Here is a 19,152-nt window from a genome sequence, read left to right on the forward strand (position 1 = left end):
ACCTAAGAGTGTCGCTTCCATGACGGTACCAGGGTTTCGAGGTGAAAATCTTAGTCCATCTTCGGGCTCGACGGCGGTGGTGTCTGGCGCCAGCACCCTCTTGAGGGCGGCGTCGCGAAACCTTGGTCCCACTCGATGGCAGATGGCCTATGTCGTCGGGTTTGTCTCTTCCCTGGCTTCTCACATCCTAGTATCGATAGTGGGTTGGAGCCGTTGCTCTCCTATTTTATAGACGGGTTCCTATGGTCCGTGTCCTCGGTCCTTGGTGTCTCCTGGCAGGAGCGGTGCTCCATGGCCTGGAGCGAGGGGACTGTCTCTACGGTGAGACGGATTGTTTCGAAGAAGGTTTAGTCTGTTTGGGTCCTCGGTGTCCGGTGGTTTCTCTTGTGGCGCGGGTTCAGTCTTCTTCCGTAGTCTTGGTTGTACTCCCTCCGTTCCAAAATAGAAGACCCAACTTTGTACTAAGTTAGCACAAAGTTGGGTCATCTATTTTGAAAAAGGAGGGAGTAGTTTGTTAGAGGTGGCCTCTCCCGTTTTTATTCCTCGGTGTTGGGTTTGTGGCACTTGTGTCATCCATCCGGTGTCGTTTTATATTTCTTTCGACCAGCTTGTTTGAGAGTTTCCTCATAACTTTGTATTGGTTCAGCCTGTTTCGAGAGAATTGACGTATGGAAAGCAAAGCCATCTAGATGAGTTTTGCGAGCCGTCTATGATGAGGGTATTCATATCAGTGTTTGCAACCGTTTTCTTTTATACGGGAGTGTTTGCAACCGTTGCAATGTCAATATCCTTAAGCGGAAATTTTGTTGGGGGATTTTTCACAGTTCCTAACACGTATTGCTGTGAGCCTGGGAGTTGCGTTTTATGAGATCAACTATGAAAACAAAGATTAATTTACACGAGCAAGCACCGGGCCAATTATTTGGCAGCTCACTTGTTCCTTATCAGGGCGAACCAGGTAAGGAGTTCCTTATCCTGCTACTATATACACCCAGAAAGAAAGGAAGGCTGAAGAAGATGATATCAACCATGAGCTTAATTGCCAGCATGCTCTGGCCACTATTGCAAGGTTGCACACCAGCCCATCTTGGCGAAGATCTTGTCCATGTGCAGCAGGTGCTTCCGCACGCGGTACACGTGCAGCGTGTACATGAGGGCAGCGCAGGTCACCAGCAGGAAGGACAGGACGATCAGCTCGCTGAAATCCTGTTATGGTTGCACACATTGTAGATTGTAAATGGTAATCATCCGAATTCATCTTGCCGTTTGTTAACAATTACTAGTATATACACTAATGAAAAGGAGTTGATCGATATGTTGGCGCACCTTGGGGTCGGAGACGATGATGCCCATGATGTAGGTGAGCAGGTCGAACATGGACTGCAGCGAGTTCTGGACCCCTCCGACGATGCACCGGTCCGAGTCCGGGACACTGTCCTGCATCAGCTGCATCACCGCAAGGTCGAACATCCAGAGGCCGAGGCGGGACACCGCGACGCCGGCCATGAGCACCCACGCCGACGCCACGCCGTCGCTCACCCAGATGGAGCCGACGCAAAGCAGCAGGCAGCACCACTGCACATGTCACCAGCAGAAACCCATCAAACACCCCCTCATAATCCAAGCAATTGTGCACCAAAGTGCAGTGCGTGTGTTGGTACGTATGTATTCTGAAAATGGATGATGGGTCGGGTCGACGTGCCTGCATCCAGACGGACCAGAGCCCTGTACGAAGCGTGGACACCCACGAGTGCACCACCGGGTACAGCAAGGTTGCCGCGATCCCGACGACGGCGCTGAACCCCCGTGCCAGACTGATCACGTACGCCGGGATGCCTTTCCAGTCCAGAGTTGCAGTCATCAGCGTACCAAAGCTGCAAAGGCAACACAAAATTGCATGTGAAATCCCACATTCTTGCTGAATGCACACAAGAGTCAAGAGGGTCAGTGCCTCGGTGACTCGGTGTACATTTTTCGTGCCTTGATTACCTTAGTACAGTGAAGTAGAGGATGGCAAGAGCAACCCCTGGCAGCATCACCTCCTGCCTCATGTACACAGTCCATGACTCCCAGCAGGGCAGGATCGAGAGCCGCTCCGTGACACCCACCTTCCAATCCGGCGCGTCCTGGCCGTACCTCTGCACCTCCTCGTCGGCCGGTGCCACCACCAGCGCTGCGGTAGACTCCCTCCTCAGCTGGACGTCCTCGCTGAGAGCGGGCACGCCGTTGTACACGGAGACGAAGAGCCAGTACTGCAGCCACACCGAGGCGATGTTCCACAGGGCAAGCGCCACCGCGGAGGCCTGCGTGGAGACGAAGCTGATGATGAACCCGGAGAGGACCGGCGCCAGCAGCTTGCAGCTCAGGTCGATCCTCCGGATCATCGAGTTGGTCTTCGTCAGTACCGCCGGCGGATGCCCGCCGCAAATCACCACCACCCTGCATGCATCGTCCCATAGTTGGTTAGTGCTGTTATATATGTTGTCTCAGCTCCTTTGTTGAGCTGTAAGTTTGATTTGTATACCATTCTCGCTCGATCAGTATGGTGCCGGCAAGAGTTGAGAGCGCCGCGAGCGCGCCCGACACGTTAGTCACCACGACTAGAGCTAAGAAGACAGGGAAGCTTGTATCTTTCAGGTTATCGTAGATAAGCAGTCCAGTTACCGAAACCCCAGCAATGATGAAGGATAAGCTTTGAACCAGCAGCCATAGGCCCAAAACCTGCAGGGCAGCCAAGCATATTCTTTGAGGAAACTTTAGTACTCCCTCCATTTCTAAATATAAGACCTTTTAGAGATTTCAATATGAACTACATACGGATGTATATAGACATATTTTAGAGTGTAGATTCATTTATTTTGCTTTGTATGTAGTCTGTATTGAAATCTCTAAAAAACCTTATATTTAGGAATGGAGGGAATACATGAGAGAAATATGGAGTAATTTGTCACTAAATCAGGAAATGCAGAGTAATTCAACGGAAAGTTAATATGTGATGAATATGATAGTTTACAGTTTGATGGTATTACGGGGTGTTTGGTTTTATGCCACAATTTGGATGAGAAAGTTACACACTTCAGTTTCATTTTTGTTTTTAAAGAGAATTTGGAAAGGCCTTACATCATTTTTCCATTTATCCTGTTCAGAGTCTTCGGTGCATAGGCTGGAAGAACTGTTCTCTTCCATATTCTAGAATCTAGATTATATTGGTCACAATTGGGAAGCCAAAAAGGTTTGGCATGTTTATCCTTTTGGCTAAAACAAGTTATTTAGCCCCCCCCCCCCCCCCCCCCCCGGCCGGGCAGAAAAAGAGTTATTTAGGCAAAGATTCAGAGATATGTAAGCATTGTTAGGAATTCAAGATTTTTAGAAAACTAGACGATTCCTCGGGCGCTGTTGCGAAAACGGCAAGTGGCATGCAGATATGAATCTTTGTACTAAACCCCAACAAGAATTGTGTAAAGTTAGCAGATTAATAGTTTAAGAAATTTTGACAATAAATTAAAATCAATTTCTAATTCAAAATATCTCAAACCAAATTAATATATGCTATTCTCTTTTATTTTGTTTGTGGATGTGTCTAGGGCACATCTAGATGTGCTCTAGTTATTGCACATCTAAGTGAGTGAATCAAGCATAAAGAGAAAAGGAAATAAGAGAAAAAAAATATTCACACGAATCTCAATGTAAGATCAATGACATATGACTTAGATGTGCAATATTTATGGCATATCTAGATGTGCTTTAGCAAAACTGTTTGTTAAACCCATCTCCAAAAAGTCTCGTAGCAATGTACTTGGGAATAAAGGATACACCAGCCAATATTTCTATGCATGCCTTGCGCTTTCCACTTCATATTTTTCACTCTTTGGTCCAAATCCAAACGATCAATGTGTAGCGTTAACACCGGTAAATTCTCCATACCACATGCATGTCTACTAACATGGGTTGGTCTAATAAAGATGATGTGCATAATAGTAGGCTGTCTGTTAAAAGAATTACAGGTAGTTGAGGCAACAATATAGGATTTGGATGTTGAGGTGGGACATACATATATGTCTACAACACCACTACACCCATGATAATATTTTGGAGTTTTCCTATTGGGGGTTCTCCCTGGAGAGAAGGATACCCATCGAATCTTTATGTACAATCACTAGAACAGGTTTTGGGAGTAGATGATTTTTCCAGGGAAATTTCATGACGACACGGTAATTTCATGGAGACACAGTCTAATACGATGACGAACCTGAAGATATGTGAGCCTCTCGACGAGGGTGCCGACCATGGGGCCGAAGACGACGACGGAGGAGGCCTCGACGACGCCGTAGACGGCCGCGAAGAGCAGCGAGCCCGGCCAGATGCGGATCATGTACAGCCCCACCGAGAACTCCCACATACTGGAACGAGGACGCGATCAAATAAGGGCGCGCGGTGGAATTGAACAAGTGACGACGGCGCGCGCGCCGCGGACGTACCGTGCACCCCATCTGGCGAGGAAGTGGCCTACGTAGAGGCGGCGCAGGAGGGACGCGTCCAAGCCGCCGCCGCCCCCGACGCCGTGGACGTCGAGGAGAGGCACGAGATGGCCGCCGCTCCCCGCCTCCTCCATCTACGGCAGTGGGTCGGTGGCTCGCGCTACGTACCGAGGTGAGTGGGGGGGGGGTCTAGGGTATATAGGGGGGAGAAGGCCCTCGCCGGCGGGAGACAGGAGGCATGGAACATGCGTGCGCGCGCGTCGTGAAGGGGAGGGGCAGCACCATGGGAGGGCAGATCGATGACGTTGACATTACCCTGATCTATGCAACCATCCAACCGCCGCGGGTCGTCGCTATCTGTCCGCTCGGCTTTGTCGCCGGTCTCATCGTGTGCGTGCGGGTGCAGCAGGTGGGGAGATTCTCTCGTCGGGCTGCTACCGACTACTCCACCAGTTCTATGGGATAGTTCGCCATGTATTTAGTTTCGTATAGTGAAAGCATCGTGAATCACGGATCTGCAGCGAACGCCGTTGTTGCACACTGGTAAAATAATATTGTCAGCGCCCTGACGAACGGTTCACACGCACGCAGAGTGCACCTATCCCGCGCGTAGGGCACGAGATGCCGGGAGCTAGCTCCTACCTGCTCTCTGCGGCAGATTGTCTTTTCTTTTAGACGAAACAGCGCTTTTTATTTAATCTCCACTACTATTAAAAGAGCAAACTTGCAATCAGTACCCTCAGGTCAGTCCTACCTAATGTAATCCAAGAGTATACGTTATTTTGATGGTCTGCCACACCATTTAACGGCTTAGATTTGATGTTTTGCACGGTGCACCATGCCTATGTAATGCTATACTTACTGCCTCGGTAGTCCTTTGAGTAATATATTCAGGTGGAGGAGCCCCCCTCCCCCCGTGATTCTCAAAAAAAAAATGTGTGCATCATTACACGTACCCCACGATCTGATGCTGCTGCGATCCTGTTCCTGAAATCCAGCCAATGATTTTCCCATCATGGATCGCCTAAAATCTGCAGGAGCCACAATTACGCCGCCCAGTCGCCCAACCCCTGCCCTCGACACGTTTCTCTCTGCCTCCCAGCCGCTCCCGTCCTCAACGCGCCTATGTCTGCTACCCAATCGTGCGGCCGCCACCCTCGACGCACCTATCTCCGCCGCCTATGCACAACCGTCCGGTTCTTTCGTGGCAGCAGGGGAACAAGAAGAGTAGTTCGGCACACTCAGGTCCTGTTCGTTTACATTTTTTCTCCCTCGAGTTGAATTGTCACCTGAAGCGGATATTGGTTTAGGGCATTTCTAACCGATCCCTTAAAAATTAGTGTAGTAAAATTTTGCTCCACTAATGGTGGCCGCACCTAGCCGATCCATGGAGTAAAAATAAAATTGTCTAGATTTTGTATCCTAGACACATCAACTTCAAACACTACATAATACATATGTTAAAAACATTCAAATTAAGACATGCATATCATAACCTTCATAACATAAAGTTTCATCATCGCGTTTTTCAAAGTAAAACATGGGAAGTTCACCCAAAATACATCACTTCAAACACAATGTTTGATCCAAAATCAGCACAAATATAGCATGTATATGTTATGGATTGAGCCAATGCTTGTCATGCACCACCACCCCCTCAGCCACCACCACTCAACAATGTCGTTGGTGAAGAAATCAACTTCACCATCCTCTCGGCCATCATCACCACCACCATCAACACCGCAATCCTCTCGGCCACCACCACCAACATCAACACTGCCATCCTCACGGTCAAGGACTCCAACGATGCCAGAAATTCAGCCGTGTTCATCTCCGCACTACAATATCAAAGCAAACACTGTCAACAATCACTACCGATCACCAACAATCACTATCGGATACCAACAAGATGTGAGGTTTTTATTTTTACCTTGTTGGTATTTCATCGAGCACTTGGCGGCCGCGATTCTTGTTGTCGGCTGCGGCCGCCCGCTCACGCCGGAGCAGTCGCCGTAGGGGCCGCCGGAGTTGCAGCACGAGGCGTCGGCCTAGGACGAGGTGCCGCTTTGGCCTTCTTGATCTTCTTCTTCACGGCCACCTCGGCGAGTGCCCACGCCACCGTTGTCGGCTTTCGAGCCCATTTGCCTCCGGTAGGTGCGGCAGGAGGACACCGTGTCGTTGCGGCGGTGGCCACCCCAGAGACCATTAGAGCGGTTGGAGGAGGATCTTGGATACGGTGTGTCTACTTCATACCCCAACTCTTCTTCGGCGTCGACAGAAGCGCGTGAGTGATTTCCGGCGGTGAACATCCGGCGCCGGTGGCCATCAGGGTGAGGGAAGGGCCCTGTCTATCCATTCTGGCCGGCCTGGCGGTCATCAGTGGCGGTTGCGTCGGCGGGAGACAGTGCGGCATGGGAGGTGCGAGAGGGAGATGCGTCACTTTTACTCGGTCGCGGCGGGATGGAGTAAATTTAGGAAGATTTGAGAGGAAATAGGGAGGTGGAGTAAAATGTTTACTCCACTGAAATTTTTAAGGGATCAGTTAGGTGCGCTGTAAAAGAGTAAAACCGAATTTTTACTCCCTTATGGCCTTTTAAAGGATTGGTTATAAATGCCCTTATAGTGAGTCCATCTTCTTCCTACTCACCATTCAATCATTGTTTGTCCCTAGCCATGTCTGCATCTTTTAAATAAAGGGCATCTTTTATTGTATCATAATATAGCATCAAGGGGATACACACAAAACGAGAACACATCTAGCCTCTACACAACTAGAATGCACACAATCAATACACACATACACAGAGGATCACGCTAGCAAAAACAAAGTCATACAAAAATGAATCTATGCCTAGGTGAAAGAAAAAAAAAAGACCATCAACAGCAATCATTTCTTTCTGGACAACACAAGGATTATGAAAAAGATTCTTCAAAAGTGATATCTTCAAAAAAGGTACGACTCCCAAGCATCTTTTAAGCCCGTATCCCTTCAACTTATGCCTTGCGCCGGTCCGGACGGAGCGTGTAGGTTCGACTTTTCTTATGATCTGCAACCACCGGCTGGGACGATGACACCATTATCAATCAGCTCTCGCTTCTATCTCCCACTTCTTGCCTCCTCGACGCCACTATATTGTACTATATTTTCTTAGATTAATTAGCCGCCGGCAGCAGCAGGTAATCACGGAACCAGGGTAATCTTATAATCTGCAGTTGACATGCAAGGCATGGCCAGCCGTTTTACACGCAGGTACGTGCAGGCAGTCAAAACTGAGGTGTCCATTATAATTATAGAGTTGAGTAGTACTCCTATGGTAAATATGAGTTTGTGGTTAGCTAGCTAATTAAGTGTCAACTAGGGCAAAGAGGAACCGTGGCTTTTTTGTGTGTGTGTTTTTGACAGTATCACACTGCGATGCTAATGCAGGTTGAAATGTAAATTTTGTCGATGCGTGGCTATATATTTAGTTATTTCAAAAAGATCACCTGCAAGATTATGCTAGCAAGGATAACAGAGTAGCATATGGTAATATGACTGTGCTTAGCTACCTAATTGTTGAGCAAAGAGGAACCCTTTTTTGTGTTTTTTTTACAGTATGACATTGTGATGGTAATGCAGGTTGAAATGCAAATTTGGATGCGATTCTCTTTTTCATATTGTTAAAGAATAAAGAACCCGATGGTAGGGGGTCTTAGGCCCTGTTCTGAACCTCTCTAACTTCTCAAAACTTCACGATTCCAACTTCTCGTCATGGCTTCTAGCTTCACACAGCGACCGCCATCCGTTCAGGAGCAAAATTAGCTTCTATTTTGACTTCACTCTGTTTTGGATGCAAATACGATACACTTTTAGAGAGCACATTTTGCCATGAAGAAGAAGGACATGTCCTATAGTTGATCCTCGAGCTGTACTAAATACCCTGCATTCGGAAAAAGATCAAATAGAGGTCTGCGGTGTTGAGTATAATGTTTATTAGAAAGTATATGATAGACTAGAATTTCTTCCTGCTTTGTCTTGTATTTCAAGTTAATCATTTACTCTTATATATATGCCCACGAGGCTCAAGCAATACAATCAACTATTCCACCAATCCCTCTATTCCCTTCTAACATGGTATCAGCCTAACCGATCCAACCCTAGCTGCTACCCCGCCTCCACCGAGCGGCGTCTCCGATCTCGCACGCGATCGGATTGATCATCCGCCCGCCGTCACGATCCGCCTCAAGTACGTCGCGCGACTGACCTGACCCGTCGGTTGCGCGCGCCTCCGCAGGTCCGTTGAAGACCGTCCCGAGTACAGCGCGCCTCTACACCAATCGAGCAACGGGCTGCCGCTGCGTTGCCCTGTCGTGCTGCAGTGCCACCGCCCCATGGTTCTCCTTGCGGCTGCCCCGACCCGCGAGCCGTCGCCCTGACCTGCCCGCCGCTGCTACGTAGCCCCTTCGGGCCGTAGTGCCGCGGTCCATGGTCCACTCCGTCTTCACCGCGCATCGACTCCCGTGGTATGCACCGTGCTGCCTCCCTTGGCGTAGGAACACCACTGTCCGCGCCGGTCTTAATCATGTTGTCGGGTTAATTCCTCACCTACTTCGGGCATCGTCTCCGCGCTCCTAACCTAGCCGCCGCCACTCGCCCACCGCCTTCGTCTTCAGCCAGCACTAGCCCGTCGCTAGCATCGCCACCATCTTCCCCGACCACTTCGTCTACTCCGACCATCATTGGTGACATCGGCCCCATACCGATTGGTGCCACAAACGTCGTCGAGTCTTTTTCTCTGCTGGCACTCCGACTCCTCGACATGGCGTACAACTCGTGCAGGTCCCTCGTCTACGCATGTCCGGTGCTGACAACACCGATGTGTGCCTTCGTCCACGACGTGTCCCCGGGCCTGGCAAGCCTGGCGCGATGCTTCGTCAACTTCGTCCTTGTTTGTCAATGCATGCCCGGTGCTGGCAACACCGACGCGTGCCTTCGTCTACGATGTGTCCCCGGGTTTGGAAAACCCGGCGTAGCGCCTCGTCAACATTGTCTTCTTCCTGGTGCACCACTACTTCGACACCACTGCGCCCATGACTAACTCGGCGCCTCTTTGCGCCCGCGGCTCCACGACAACTTCCTCAACACCGGCCACCCCGACTCGACATCAACCACGACATTCTTCACACGGCTACCTTGACCACGGCTACACCACCCTATGCTCTCGTCTATATCGAAAAATGACACAAAGGGCTACCGCCTTTCTTGAGGAACCTCGTCGGTTTCCACTGCAGCCACAACTTCGGCGATGCACTGACCGTTACAACTGTGTGTGTGTGGGGGGGTCGGTTGGCTTACCTTCGGATTCATCTCCAGTCTCACCATCTATGTTGCTACCATTGTGATTGCGCGCGGGGGGGGGGGGGGGGGGGGATGTTGAGTATAGTGTTTACTAGGATGTGTACGATAGACTATGATTTGTTCCTGCCTTGTCTTGTACTCCAAGTTTATCATTGTACTCCTATATATAAATATGCCCACGAGGCTCAAGCAATACAATCATTTATTCCACCAATCCCTCTATTCCCTTCTAACATGAGTGAATGCTTAGGTTTCGAATTACTATGGTTTTGAAAAACTTTGCTGCCAAACTAAGCATGAATTGCCATCGTTTTAAGACCTAATGATAAAAATTTCAAAGCATCTTAGCATTTTTTTGTGTAATGTATTTGAAAGGTGATGCTTTCTGTCCATTGTTGATTCACAGTCCCATGTTTCTCCACTTTAACGACCAAATGAATCAAATTTACACGGATGCTCCTCATCTGTCAATGAACCTATGAATGTTCATGATGATTCGGTAGACATGAAAGCCTTTTGATCATATTGTAAGTGTCTACATTTCTTATGATTCTATAAATGTATGAAGTTCTTGTTTTCTCTCTACATATGCTTAGATATCCTACAAAACCAGTGTAGACAAGCATATGATGTTGCTGTCCTTACATCCATTCAGGTACATGACATAAGCATCTCAGACCAATGTTTTTCAATGCCAACTTGTTAAGTAATTACAGATCATGTTTTTTAGGCAAATTTGTACTTGCATTCTCGACACTCCAATATGTTTTTTCAGATATCTTCTAAATTTAACTGTACACCTATGCTAAAATGTTCATCTTATCTTATTTCCAATTTGCAATGATATAAAGCAATTGTCCACATAATTCCAATGATGCATTGTCGTGTTCCTATGCTACCATGACTGACCTGCCTCTGCTTTTTTATTATCAGACCCTACCATGGGTTCTTCATCTGGTTCGACCTTATTTCTAGCTTGTCTTAATATATTCTTTGTTGTGTTTGTACCACGTTGGGTAGTTCATCAAGCTTCATATACATGTTGTAGACAACATACACTAGTAGAAAACAGGGCTTTGGTCTAGGCCTGGCCAGCCCATTAGTCCCGGTTCAGTCACGAACTGGGACCCATGGGGCATACGTCCCGGTTCGTGAGCCCAGGGGGACGGCAGGGCCTCGTGGGGCATTGGTCCCGGTTCGTCTGGACCCATTTGTCCCAGTTCCAGACACGGACCGGGGACAATGGGCCTCGCTCCTGGCCCACATCCATTGGTCCCGGTTCATGGCTGGAACCGGGACCAAAGGGTGGCCTTTAGTCCCGGTTCCACCCACGAACCGGGACCAATGAGGTGGCTATATATACCCCTCGCCCGCGAGCAGAGCACTCCACTGCTCTGTTTTTTCTGGCCGGCGAGGGGAGAGCTTTGTGGTGCTCTAGCTCACCTCCTACGCACATGCGATGTTTGATGAAATGCCCGAGCCACACTACTTAAGCTTTATCCTCTCCAAGCTCGACCTCCAAGCTTCATTTTCCTCAAGATTTGTCTAGGTTTAGCGGTCCGTCACGTCCCGTCCCTGTCTTCACCGCCATCGATCGCCCGCGCCGATCTCGTCGCCGGCACCACCGTGGTGAGCCTCTTGTTCTTATCTTCTTTGTAAAAGAAAAATTTATTACTTGTATGATTAGATAGATACTTGTCTAATTTTCTTACTTTTATTATTGTTTGTTATTATATAGTGCGACGGTTTTGGTATCCGCCCCTGTCGGCCCTCGTCCTGTCTATGATTCGGATGTGGTATATATTATATTTTATAACTATTTGGTTCATTTATTGTTTATGATAATTATGCCGACCAACGTGACATAGATTTTATTTATCTAGGAGGTATGTGAACTGGAAATTCCAACCGACCCTATTGTCGATAGGTTAAATTTAGTTGAAGAAGAAAACAATTACTTGAAGGAAAAAATAAAATAAATTGAGGAGGAGAAGATGATATTGGAATTGCATGTTGCGGATGTCGTCGATGATCACAAGATCAAGATGGATGCAATGCACTTGAATATTAGAAAGATTAGAAAATATGCCATTCATACTGAGGCTTGGTATCATTATGTCATTGGATCAATTGTTACCTTGGTTGCGATTATGATCGCATTTGTTGTTGCATTGAAATGTTTTACATAGCTTCAATGTATGGTTTAATTAGATGCTCTGGAGAGCTATATGTTGTTCAATGAGAACTGTTGGGGATATAACTATTGGGTATGACTCGCCCAGGAGGGGCTGGGTCATACCTCTGGTGGTTCATAAAAAGCAAGGCCCATGAAGATGCTGAAGATGGCGGTTCACGAAGCAGGCTTACTGAAGGCCCGAAACCCGAAGGCGACTTAAATCCCACATGTGTAAACTGCCGTATATGTATGACTTGTGTTGTAAGGCATATGTAGTTAGTCACCGGGCTGGACACGTTGTGTATGAGGCGGCCGGGACTCCATGAGCCGCTGGGCGTCAACCTGTGTATATAAAGGGACGACCCGGCGGCGGCTTATAGGGTAAGAAACAAGAGATCAAGAACTAGGTCAAGCATATTCGCTCCCTGGTAATCGGAACCCAAGAAATACCATCTCAAACTGGAGTAGGCCTTTACCTTCACCGCAAGGGGCCGAACCGGTATAAACTTCCTGTGCCCTTTGTCCCGTTTAACCCCTTTAAGCTAACCTAGTTGCGATGGCTCCACGACCAAGTCCTTCTGCTAGGACATCTGCCATGAAAATTTCACGATAGTTGGCGCCCACTGTGGGGCCTGCGCATGGTGGTTTCGAGTTTTTGCAAGGAAACTTTGAAGGGATCAAGGGATATGCTATGGGCCAGATGACCAAGAGTCATTGCGGCAAGATCTACATCGACGATGTAGGCTGGGGCCCCGAGGCCATCTCAATCGAGTACGGTGATGTCTACTACACAACCTTCTTCTTGTAGACGTTGTTGGGCCTCCAAGTGCAGAGGTTTGTAGGACATTAGCAAATTTCCGTCAAGTGGATGACCTAAGGTTTATCAATTCGTGGGAGGCATAGGATGAAGATGGTCTCTCTCAAACAACCCTGCAACCAAATAGCAAAGAGTCTCTTGTGTCCCCAACACAACCAATACAATGGTAAATTGTATAGGTGCACTAGTTCGGCGAAGAGATGGTGATATAAGTGCAATATGGATGGTAGATATATGTTTTTGTAATATGAAAATATAAAAACAGCAAGGTAACTAATGATAAAAGTGAGCACAAACGGTATTGCAATGCTTTAAAACAAGGCATAGGGTTCATACTTTCACTAGTGCAAATTCTATCAACAATAATAACATAATTGGATCATATAACAATCCCTCAAAATGCGACCACTCCAAAGTGACTAATAGCGGAGAACAAACAAAGTGATTATTGTAGGGTATGAAACCACCTCAAAGTTATTCATTCCGATCAATCCGTTGGGCTATTCCTATAAGTGCCACAAACAACCCTAGAGTTCGTAGTAAAATAACACCTTAAGACACAAATCAGCCAAAACTGTCCAATTTTGGGTTCCGACAAAACCCTTAAGGTTTGAACACCGGGGTGCGTGCGAAGATCTCTCCCTCACCGATCACACCCCCAAGCGCTTCGCGATCTCAAAGGCTAGCTCGATGAACTCGGGACACAAGATTTATATTGGTTCGGGCCACCGTTGCGGTGTAATACCCTACTCCAGTGTGGTGTGGTGGATTGCCTCTTGGGATGATGATGAAGAGTACAAGGGGAAGAACAACCTCCTGAGATGAGGTGTTCTTGTGCTAGGTGACTGTGTGGATGGGTTGGATCTAGGTCTTCATGTTTTGCCTCCCTATGGTGGTGGTTAATCCTATTTATAGAGGCCCTGGTCCTCTCCCTAAATATTGAGCGGGAAGGGAGCCAACAACGTCCAATTTGAAAGGGGACAACTAGTACAAGTTATCCTGACAAAAGCAGTCTTCGCCTACCAAAGGCTCTGGTGGTGACGCCGTCTTGGGCTCCACGGTGACCTCCGTCCTGCCGTCCTGCTAGTCTTGGTCTCATTGCACCAATATGGAAACCTTTGCTTAACGCGTTGGCACTCTTTGTCTGCGCATGCCTCCTAAGCACCAAAGAGGAAACAAGGACATTGTGAGCGCTGGCGCCCGTCTGGCACCCGCCTGGTCTCGATCGTCATGGCTCACGTCATTGGAACCTCGCGAGGTTTGCCTGGCCTTGATCTCTCCGCCCTTTGTGAGCCAGCCTGGTGAGGCCGCTCCTAAGGAGGTCTTGTGTCGTCCGCCTCGCGAGGCTTGGCCCCTCGCGAGGGTCTTGAATGCTTGTTGGTGAAGATGGGCCGTACGGGCCCGCTTGCAGAGCCACGCTGTGGGCCGCAGGCAGGCAAGTCTGGGGACCCCCATTCCCAGAATGCCGACAGTAGCCCCCGGGCCCAAGGCGCGCTCGGGCTTGGCTTCGAGGCGAAGCCAAGGGGCAAGTGCGGAGCGCTGCGGGCCCCAATAGCGTGCGGCCTTGGTCGACGTGTGGCGGTTGATTGGACGTGAGCATCTCCGCTTCCCCACGTTGCCTCGGTAACTGTCCGACTGTCAAAAGGCTGGCGTAGACTGTGCTTGCCTTCACTATTTCCTTTCGCCTTGCTCCAGATCCCCTTCTTGCTCCCTGCTTCCAAAATCTCCAGATCTACTCCCATCCTTTCCCGCATCAGCGACCAATGGCGCCCCGGAGGGTCAAGCCCGCCTCGTTGCCGACTTGGTATGAGCCAGCCCTCGACGTGCCCAACGTCTCGGAGAAGAACCTCACCGTCATGCGCTTGCTGACGGCGGGGGAAAGCAACGAGAAGGGGAACACCGGGCTCCGGGCCGGCTCCGACGTGCCGGAGCCCGAGGGAAGCACCTTCTTCCCCTTCTTTACGAGCAGCATCGTCGCGGGGCTGGTTCCCCCCTTTTCTGACTTCTTCTTCGAGGTCCTTGACCACTACGGACTGCAGGCACTGCATATTCATCCCAACTCTATCCTTCTCTTGTCGATCTTCGCCTACTACTGCGAGGCGTACCTCGGTGTGATGCCGTCCATGGCTCTGCTGCGCCACTTCTTCTTCCTCCGCATCAACGATGGCCGTACCTCTGGGTGTGCCAATTTCATCGCGGCCGGCAAGGCCAACTCCATCTCGAAGACGGGGAAGAAGGCCGATGGCTTTAGGAGCAAGTGGGCTATGATGGACGCCAAGTGCGCCCACCCACGCTTGATGCTGCCGACGGAGATGCCCCAGTCCGACAAGGGGTGGTCTCGCGCGAAGCTCACTGACGAGCGGGTGATGTTGGTGCTGGAGCAGATGAACGCTGACCTGAAGCCGGGAAACGCGAAGGCGGCAAAGGTGACAGGGGCCATGCTCCTGAGGGAATTCCTGATGCTGCGCATAGCCCCACTCCAGGCGTGTACGTGCCCCTTATGGGAGCTTGGGAACGAAGAGGACAAGGTTCGCCTGAGCCCGAAAGCCTTGGCCGATGATGAGCTGGTTGTGGCTCTCCACCTCCTGGTCAGGGACGACCAGGAGTACCCACTGAATGCCTTCACTCCCTTGTTCCGCCGCAAGGACGGGGCGCTGGTCGCGGCCTCCAGGCCGACCTTTGACGGGCGCAAACTGGTGCTGCCGGCGCCCACCGGGGCCCCTACGGCACCGACGCCGGTGGAGCTGTCTTCTGGTGAGTCCCGCGGGGAGTAAGAGGAGGAGGAAGACTTGGAGGTGACCCCTGAAGGGAAGGGGGAGACTTCCCCCTTGAGCAAAGCTAACATCCTCCACACCCTTCCTGACGATGACGAGGCTGACGCCCGCCTGGAGAAGGGGGAGCCGCCCGTCATCCTGACGAGGGACCGATCGGCGTTGATCTCCCATGATGCTGCTTCTGCTCTGACGCCGCCTGGAGCTGCTTCCGGCCCACCTGCTGCTCCTGCTTCTGCTCCCGGAGCTGGCGTGCCCGCGCCTCGGGTTGCGAAGCTCTCCGGCTTCAAGCTCCCGAAGAGGAGGGACTATGTCGCGGCGGATCAGTAAGTATCCCCGTCTTACCTTGTTCTTGCTGTTGGTGCTTGTTTCCGACTCTTTTTTCCTTGTTTGTGTAACCAGGCTGACGCCTGCGGCGAAGAGGAGAAGGGAGAGCGAGGTGGTTCTGCTTGAGTCCGGGTCGCCTCCTGCGACCGCGCCCCTCTCCACGAGCAAGGGTGGGGACGGTGCTCGTGCTTCTCCAACCCGATCATCCTCGCGAGGCTGGGTGGAGCATCCTCGGGAGGAGTCAGCCCCCGAAGCGCCATTGACTCAGGAGGTGCCAGCGTCCGGCTTGGGTGCTGAGGCCCAAGAGGCTTAGGAGCTTCCTGCCTCCCAGGGCATGGTGATGACGACGCCTCTTCCTCCTTCTTCTGCCATGTTGCTGACCCCAGGTTCCTCTGCTTCTCCTGACGTCCTGGAGCAGGTCCTTTCTGAGATGGCCCGGCCACGAGAAGATCTCCAGAGCGCCGAACCCCTCCTGGCGGCTGGTCGCATGGAGTTGGTCTCTGGTTGGCTCCATTCTGAAGTGTCCGTTCAGGCGGCGCTGAACCAAGTCGCGGCGACCTCTGAGGGGGAGAAGCGAGCCATGGCTCAGGCAGCAGTTGCTCGTGAGGTGGTGCTGAAGGATGCCAAGGTCGCCCAAGGTCGTTGCCAGGTGCTGGAGGCCAAGCTGAAGATCCTCCGTGACGAGCGCGCTGAAGTTGCCCGTGGCTGTAAGGTAGAGGAAGAGAGGATGAAGGCCCGGGAGGACGCCGTCAAGGGTCGCGACGTCGAGCTGGAGCAGCTGGCGCAGGCGCAGGCCATTGAGTGCGGATGGCTAGAGGAGCTGGGGCAAAAGGTGCAGGCTGAGAAGGCCAAACTCGATGCCAAGGCGAAGGTTCTGGCCGAGGACCGCGCGGCCTTCGCGCTTCTGGAGAAGAGGTCTCGCGAGGCCCTGAAGTTACTCTATGATAAGGGCTTGGAGAAGCCGTTGGCCACCAATGAGGACGGCCCCGCCCAGTTGCTTCCCTACTTGGTCGAGGCGCTTGAGGAAGTCATGCGCGGCATCGGCCCCATGGTGGAGGCAGAGGCTCGCGTCCTTTCTTCAGTCGCGCTGACACGCGTCTTCAGCCACCTCCATCTTCGCGATCCCGCCGCCCGCCTTGACGAGCTGCTGGAGCCTGTGGTTGATGAACACTGCGCAGCCGCCGCCGCAGCCGTGGAAGGTCAGGTGGAAGCCCTGCTAGAGAAGTTCGACGCCTTCACCCCTGTGCCTTCGACCGGTGGCGTAGGTGAAGGCGACGCCACCCAGGAGGGGGTGCCTCTTGCAGGTGCCGGCGGTATCGAGGGATGACTGGCTTGTGGCTCCTTTTCTGTTGAAACTCATGCAGCATGTAGCATGCCTCGTGGAGGTGTTTAAACTCGTGTTTGATGTTCGGAGAACAATATGTCCTGTAATATTTTCTTTGAGATTTTGCGATTTCCTTCCCATTTGCTTTATGTTCTACATCGGCAGAGCCCGACCCCGCGCATACCTCAGTCGCCGTTGGGCCGACCGGATCACCAGGACGGTCCAAGGAGTGAGGGGCTATGTGGTCAGTTAGGATCCTGAGTCGTGATGCTCAGGAGTCCCCCTTGACACGCAAACAACTTGTGGAAAGGAGATGCAATGGTAGGTCTTGTGTTCTACGTCGGCAGGGCCCGACCCCGCGCATACCTCAACCGCCATTGGTCCGACTGGATCACCAGGACGGGCCAAGGAGTGAGGGGCTACATGATCAGTTAGGCTCCTGAGTCAGATGCTCATGAATCCCCCTTGAAGTTCAAACGACCTTCATACCTTAGCTCTGCTTGGGAGGGCACGCGACGACTAGGTCTGAGGGACCTGGCGGGGTGGCGTACGCTTGGGCGTGGCTCGAGCGCAGCCCCCGTGCCCAGTCCCCTCGCGCGGCTCTCCTGAGGGGAGGCATTGCATTGAGGCCAGACACCGAGCCCGGAGGCTCCCTCAGGTTGATGCGGCCGTGAGGCCGCCCTCAGTTGTTTATCACCAGGACGGACCATAGCGCTTCCGCACTTGCACGGGCATAGCCGCTCCTCGGCAGTGTCGACTGCCAGCGCGGAGCATGGTGCTTCCACTGGTACGTGGGAGGGGACTCCCTACTGCGGAGAGCCCCCGGGGCGTGTACAGCTATCGGTGTTCTGGAAACGGAGGTCCCCAAACTTGCCTGCCTGCGGCCCATGGCGTGGGTCTGCCAATGGGCCCGTACGGCCCATCTTCACCAACAAGCATTCAAGACCCTCACGAGGGGCCAAGCCTCGCAAGGCATCCGACACAATACCGCCTCAGGAGCTGCCTCACCAGGCTGGCTCACGAGGGGCGGAGACATCAAGGCCAGGCAAACCTCGCGAGGTTCCAATGACGTGAGCCATGACAATCGAGACCAGGCGGGCGCCAGTTCTCACAGTGTCCTTGTTTCCTTGTTGGTGCAAAGGGAGCAAGCGCAGACGAAGAGTACCGAGGCGTCAAGAAAAGGTTTCCATATCGGTGCAACGAGACCAAGACCAGCAGGACGACAGGACGGAGGTCACCGTGGAGCCCAAGACGGCGTCACCACCAGAGCCTTTGGCAGGCGAAGACTGCTTTTGTCAAGATAACTTGTACTAGCTGTCCCCTTTCAAATTGGCCATTGTTGGCTCCCTTCCCGCTCAGAATTTGTGGAGAGGACCAGGGCCTCTATAAATAGGATTAGCCACCACCATAGGAAGCGAAGCTGATAGAGATCTAGATCCACACACCAACCAAGCACAAGAACACCTCACCTCAGGAGGCTGTTCTTCCCTTTGTACTGTTCATCATCAGCCCAAGAGGCAATCCACCACACCACACTGGAGTAGGGTATTACACCGCAATGATGGCCCGAACCAGTATAAATCTTGTGTCTTTTGTGTTGAGTGTTCGTCGAGCTAGCCTTAGAGATCGTGAAGTGCTTGAGGGCATGATCAGTGAGGGAGAGATCTTCACATGCACCCCAATGTTCGAACCTTAAGAGTTTTGCCGGAACCCGAAATCCGACATTTGGCGCGCCGTGTAGGGGTGCGCCCGAGCTCTTCTCCCGCCAGTTAATCCACTCGTTGGTCCCCCGACACCCCGCGACTCCGATGTCCAGTGACTCAAGGACCAACGCCGATCGCTGGGCAGCCTGGCCAGCCAGGGTGGCGCCGCCAGCTCAAGAAGATCTTGACCCAGCGCCCTAGGCAGCACGCGCACCACC

At 51.5% G+C, this 19,152-nt stretch overlaps 1 protein-coding gene across 1 annotated transcript; it reads right to left on the minus strand.

Annotated features, from left to right (window-relative positions):
• Window positions 1-843: 843 nt before the first annotated feature.
• Window positions 844-4,732, minus strand: LOC125521602 (solute carrier family 40 member 1). The gene is made up of 7 exons (XM_048686660.2): window positions 4,479-4,732; window positions 4,250-4,400; window positions 2,525-2,721; window positions 1,990-2,439; window positions 1,703-1,874; window positions 1,327-1,575; window positions 844-1,206 (listed from the first exon to the last, which is right to left on the minus strand). Exons 1-7 carry the CDS (start codon window positions 4,610-4,612, stop codon window positions 1,060-1,062), a joined length of 1,500 nt encoding a protein of 499 aa, XP_048542617.1. The 5' UTR covers window positions 4,613-4,732; the 3' UTR covers window positions 844-1,059.
• Window positions 4,733-19,152: the final 14,420 nt, after the last annotated feature.

The sequence above is a fragment of the Triticum urartu genome, chromosome 7A (genome assembly GCF_056163025.1).
Source record: "Triticum urartu cultivar PI428250 chromosome 7A, HENAU_Tu73, whole genome shotgun sequence".
Lineage (NCBI taxonomy): Eukaryota > Viridiplantae > Streptophyta > Magnoliopsida > Poales > Poaceae > Triticum > Triticum urartu.